The following is a 6,000-nucleotide window of genomic DNA, read 5'->3' as shown; positions in this document are numbered from 1 at the left end:
TAGGTGACTCAGTCAGTTAAACGTCTGATGTTGGCTCAGGTTATGATCTCAGGATCCTGGGATCAAGACCGAAGTCGTCGTTGGGCTTCCTGCTCAGCAGGAAGTCTGCTTTTCCTTCTGCCTCTGCCGCTCCCCCTGCTTGTGTTCTCTCTTCTCTCTCAAATAAATAATTAAAATCTTAAAAAAGAAAAAAAAAAAAAGAGTCCAGAGACTCGGTTGTGGTCTTATCTCTACTACTTAGCCATGTGACCACTGGCAAGTCCCTTCCTCACCCTGGGCCTCAGAGAGCTCACCTGTAAGAAGGGGGAATTTGGAATAGATGACCTGTTGTTTTTTTTTTTTTTCAAGATTTTATTTATTTATTTGACAGAGAGAGAGAGACGTGAGAGCAGGAACACAAGCAGGGGGCGTGAGAGAAGGAGAAGCAGGGTTCCCGCCGATTAGGGAGCCTGATCAGGGAGCCCAGTGTGGGGCCTCATGCCAGTACTCAGCCTGCCTCCGCTCAGCGGGAACACAGCCCGAACTCACATCCTCACCACCCCTTGCAGGTTTCATTCCTCTCCTCTCCTTGCAGAACGTCTCCAGCTCTTGGATGGCCTCCGGCCCTTGTCAGCCCACAGAAGAGGGACAGAATACCTTTGACTCTGGAGAGCCAGTCAGTGATTTGTTTTCTTGTTTCTCCCCTCCTCCAGGCATGTAGTCCTCAGCATCCCTCCACTTGCCCGCCAGCCCTCCTGAAAAGATCCTTCATCCCATTCAGTACCCCAGCATATAAGTCTACTGAAGGGCTGACCCTCCACGTCAAGAGACTCCTTCATTGTCCCAGTGGAGGCCCCTGCAGGGCTGGTCTGCAAGGAAGGCACAGTGTGGTGTGGGCCTCCAGACGGGGCTGGGCCTCCCGTGGTCAGGCCCTCAGGGACACACTGGTTGCTGCTGCCCTCCAGCCCTCTGCCCTCTACTGCCCTGTGGCCGCCCCAGAGGCCCCAGGCCTGCTCTGGTGGGCACTCCCTGCCACCCTGCGGCCATGTGTTCTCTGTCACACCGTGCCTCTCTGGGCCTTCCTCCTCCGGAGCTCTTTCTCTCAGAGTTCCTTTGCTCATCCTCTCACTTGTGCTCGCACCCTCTAGTGAGCAGCCGGGCACACTGTGGAAACAACTCCCAGATCCGGGGCCACCAGGCTGTTGGGCGGCCTCTCTCTCAGTCCACCCGCAGGATCAGCGTCCCCTCACCGACTCCTTGGCTTCGTTTGGAATGTTCCACACAGAAGCAACTGTCCTTTGTAGCAGTTCCCTCTTAATCCTGCCGCCTTTACACATCTCTTAGTGAGATCCTGCCCTGATGTCTGTCCTCTGCGTAGGCAATATAGAAATCCACAGGTCCCATTTCCCGCCACTGGAGGGAAAGAAGCCCAGCAATGGGTCATCGAAGTACCATGTAGCACGTTCTGTAGAACAGGAGGAGGCAGGGCTGGGGGGAGAAGGGCGACGCTTAACACCAGTGGGGAGGCCGAGCACCTGGGTCTCTCCTCTGTTGCTGGTAGAAACACAAAATAATACAGCCACTTGGGAGAACAGTTTGGCAGTTTCTTGAAAGTTAAATATACACTTACCTTACCATTCAGAAATCCCAGTCCTAGGATTTACCTGAGAGATGAAAACATATGTCCGCATAAAACCTCTACACAAATGTTTACAGCCACACTATTCGTAATTGCTGAACACTGGAAAGAACCCCACATGTCCTTCAACTTGTGAATGGATTAACACACTGTAGCCCATCCTGACTTTGGAATACTACGTAGCATCAAACAAGAATAGGCTAGCAATACGTGCCACACCGTGGGTGAAGCTTAATAGGATTGTGCTGAGTGAGGGAGGCTAGGCACCAGATTTCATTCATGTGACATTCGGGAAAAAACAAAACCATGGCGGGGAGAAATGAAACCCATCCAGACGGGCGGTGGGGAGAGGCTGGGGGTAAGAGGCATGGCTGACTGCAGAGGTGTGTAGAAGTGCCCTTTGGGGTGATGGGAGGCTCTGTAGGCTCACCCTGGTGGTGCTGATATGCCCGTACGTATTGGTCCAAACTCACGGAACTATGCACTAGAAGGTATATTTTGCTCTGTGTAAATTACACCTCAATAAGGCTGACTGGGGGAAAAAATACCATGTGGTTTAGCTACATCTATGCTCTAGGAAGGCCTAGGGGACATTTGCTTCCCCTAAAGGCGGCCCTGACCTGAGGGAAGTGCAGTGAGGAGGTTCAAAATAGAGCCCAAACACAGAGGGCTACATGCATCCTGCCACAGGGAGAGAAGACGACAGCGGCTCTGGGCATAGCCTAACCCTGAGAGAGGCTGAAAGGATGTTTCATGGGACAGGGAAGGCTGTGGGAGCCAGATTCCAAATCTATTTAAGACTGTGCTTATGAGAGGGCATGGGGGGAGTGGAGGTATCTGAAAGGTACCGATTTAGGAAGGACCCGGAGGCTGTGGGGGAGTAAGGACAGGCCTCGTCCTAGCTGAACCCATGTGTGTGAGTGCAGGCCTGAGCCCGAAGTATACTTAATGCTTGGGAGCTTACCAGTTTGCTTCAGAGAAACACCCCAGACAGCAACTGCAGTATAAATAGCAAACAAGCAAACACTACGTGGTTCCACTACAGAATGGAGCAAAGATGGTGGCCTGGAAGCAGCCAGAAGGCCAGATGAAGAGTGGAGGAGCAGCCCCACTGATCCCCAACCCCTTGGCTCTCAGAAAGCTGATGCCCACTGTGCACAGGCATCTGAGCCAAAGCGGTCACACAAGGGATGACCAGCAGCCTCCCCAGGGGTGCTGCCTGTCTGTAGAGGTTTGCTGGCTGCTTGCTAAGTGGGAGCTACCGAGACCCATGGGGCTGCCGCTGGCTCTGCCGGCCCCACAAGCCAAGGAGAGAAAGTTGGGTCCCCCCGAGGAACTAACCGGGAGATGGCAAGGGGCCTCAAAAGGAGCAAAGAGCCCCATGACAACAGTGCATTGAGGTGTGGGGTCCTCGGTGGCCTAGGGAACCCATGATTTCAGGGATCTCCTGGTGCTGAAGTCCTTCAGGGTTACAAATGCCAAAGGACGTCAGGGAAAGAAATGGGGCCCTGCAGGACCAGGCATGGCCACAATGGCTGTGGCAGGACCAGCACTAAGAGCAGAGACCCGATGGGGTTGGACTTCAGTGCTTCAAAGCCGAGCCCTGCCACACAGGAGTTCCTGCCCCTGGACAAGGTGTAAAACACCTTTGCCACTCGATTCTTACTTCCTCATCTGCAAAATGGGGACCACCCCAGGACCTGCCTCCCAGGGATCCTGGGGAGACAAATGAGGTGTCCCCTGTGTGGGGCTGTCCTGGCAAGCCTGGCTGAGAGCGAGGTCTTAGGAAGGGTGAACAGCAGCAGCTGACAGTGTTTGTGAGGACCTCCAAAGGGTCAAAACACGTTCTCGGGCTGGACTGACTTACCTGGTTCCTGTGCACCTTGGCCTGTATCCTCCTTGCTCAGCCCTCTAGTGTCCAGCCCCATGCCTGCCAGCATTCCAAGTTCTGTTCCTTTCAATCCCCATGCCAGTGTAGTCTCTCTACGTTTTCAGAAGGAGAGGGTCCAGTTCTGGGTAGCACCTCAGCCCTCCTACCCACCCACCGTGGCACTGTCCTGGCTCTAAGTTCTTTGGGGCCCAGAACAGGCTTCCCTGGTGCCAAATGGAAAATGGCTACTTGAGCTCTCTCCCCCAAGCCGGTGCAGACGGGTAGTATTTTGACATTAAATGTTGTTATAATGCAAGGAACTCAAGCAGCCAGGAGAACAGGGTGGGGTGATCACACCCAGGACTGCGTGGGGAGAGGGGACTCGGGGGTTTCTCTTGGGCAGGCCTCTCTAACAGCCCCTCTGGGCTTTGGCTGCAGTCCTTTTCCAGTGGTCTTAGGTTCTGTTTGGCCAAGAGCTGTCCTCTTGGGGGAAGGAAGTAGCTTTTGTGCATTTGTTTATTTGTTTGTTTGCTTCTGCTGCTCTAGACCTGGAAAGCCTGAGAGGATTACCATTCTACTCCGGGCCATTTAGGAACCTGTTTTGCAAGTCTTCCAGCTTAGGAAGAGCCTAAACACAATAAAAGAGATATTTTTCTAGGGACTTTTAAAGAAGAATGGGGGGGGGGGGGCCGAGGTAAAAGTTCTAATCATCAATAAATTATGTTTTGATATTTCAATTGTTTTGTGCTTTATTTTCTTTCTATCTTCTTCTTCTTTTTTATTTTAATGTGAAGTCCCCATTAGAATTCCGATCTGCCTCAGTTGTACTAAAGGTAATGTGAGAAAGAGACTTTATCCCCAACTTATCTGACCACAGAGAGTGGGGGAGCCTGGTCCTCAAAGGGGAGGCAAAGCCCAGAGGCAAAGAGATGTTTGCAAAGTGGCCCTCCTCAAATGAAGACCCTCCCCCCACACAAAACTTGGAAGAATTGGGTCTCGTTTTAGGAAGGGAGACTATTAAGGCGCCGGGTAGCTCAGTTGGTTAAGCTTCTGACTCCTGATTTCTGCTCAGGTCATGATATCAGGGTTGTGAGATCGAGCCCTGAGCCCCTTCCATTGGCCGTGGAGACTGCTTTAGATTCTCTCTCTCCCTTTCTCTGCCCCCCATCTAAATTTTTTAAAAAAGTGGAGGAAGGGAGACTGTTGCCTTACAGGCCTTCATTTGTTTCACAAAGTAGTCTCCCCACTGGAAAAGCTGTTTCTTATTCTATGTGTAACACTGGATTTTGGACCATCAGACACCCCTATGAAAGGACCCCCTCTAACTAGACTCCTTTATGTCTGAGCCACCTTGAACCCCAGAACGACTGGGTCAGATGATGGCCCACATATTTCTGGGCGTCTGTCTGCATGCCTGTGTTGCCCAGACGTGCTCCTACTCAGCCTTGGTAATCCTTCCTGGACCCAGGGTGCCAAAGTCAGTATCAGTCACCTTGTCTCCAGTAGCAATTGAAGATGGCCCAAGAAATGTTAGCGGTAGAAAATAAACAGCCCTAATATTAGCCCAGACATTGGACATGTTCTTCCAGCAGGTGTAGGGGGCAAAAAAGCCCTTAAATTCTCATGTATTTTTAAAGTGTGCCTCATGCTCCCAAATGCCCCAGGGCATCACGAAATGTATTTTGGCCCAGAACTCCAGTTGCGACCATCACTTCCCCCTCAGGGGTGAGCCAGCATCCAGCCCTCAGTTCCCTGGGCTCCAGGGAGTCGGCTGTGCCCAGAATAGAACAAAATGGCACCCCCATGGCTTCTCACCCCGTTGGTCCCCTCTGCTGCCAGCCAGGCCATGATCTCGGGTCCCAACTCATGGCCCCTCCTCCCACCATAGAAAAATGTGCATGTGACCGATGGGACATGTCATCTCAGGGACCCCAGATGCCATGCTGTCACCAGTGAGCATCTGTCGTAGACGCCAGCAGTGTTGTACAGTAAGTCTTGAGGCCTGTGTGCAGCGTGTCTCTGCTCCAGGTGCTGGACCCACACGGAGGCTCACAGGTGGGCGATCACAGATGTGACAGTCCGTTCCCATCATGACAGGTGCTAGGAGTGCCCAACTGTGCCCATAGTGTTCTAGAAAAGCTCCCAGAGGAGGGACGGTTGGAAAAGTACGACCAAGGCCGGGATGGAAGAGATGTAAGCAAGACATGGGCTCTGAGTGGGGTCTTAGGGCAAACCTAGATCTCAAGTGGGCAGGAGGAAGGCTTCTAGAGAATTGACAAGAGTAGGTTTGATAAGGTTGATGGAGACCCGGTGAGGCAGAAGCACAGTATTTCTTTAAACACTTTTTTTTTTTTTTTTTTAATTAGAAGGCAGGGAGGGGCAGAGACAGAGGGAAAGAGAGAATCTTAAGCAGGCTCCACCCCCTCCCCAGCTTGAAGCCCTACTGGGGGTGCGATCTCGCAACCCTGAAATCATGATCAAGAGTTGGTCACTTAGCCGACTGAGTCACCCA

The 6,000-nt window shown here is 52.2% G+C and overlaps 1 protein-coding gene across 1 annotated transcript in view; it reads right to left on the bottom strand.

Moving 5' to 3' along the window:
* Positions 1-400: 400 nt before the first annotated feature.
* KCNC4 (potassium voltage-gated channel subfamily C member 4) overlaps positions 401-6,000 on the bottom strand; it is a 53,300-nt gene continuing 47,700 nt past the window's right edge. Inside the window, exon 4 of the mRNA XM_059136532.1 lies at positions 401-1,533. Coding sequence (XP_058992515.1) covers positions 1,226-1,533 — 308 coding nt within the window. The 3' untranslated portion in view covers positions 401-1,225. The remainder of the gene's footprint in view (positions 1,534-6,000) is intronic.

The sequence above is a fragment of the Mustela lutreola genome, chromosome 10, assembly GCF_030435805.1.
Source record: "Mustela lutreola isolate mMusLut2 chromosome 10, mMusLut2.pri, whole genome shotgun sequence".
NCBI lineage: Eukaryota > Metazoa > Chordata > Mammalia > Carnivora > Mustelidae > Mustela > Mustela lutreola.
The sequence above is the reverse complement of the archived record's forward strand: the minus strand, read 5'-3'. Positions and strand labels throughout refer to the sequence as shown.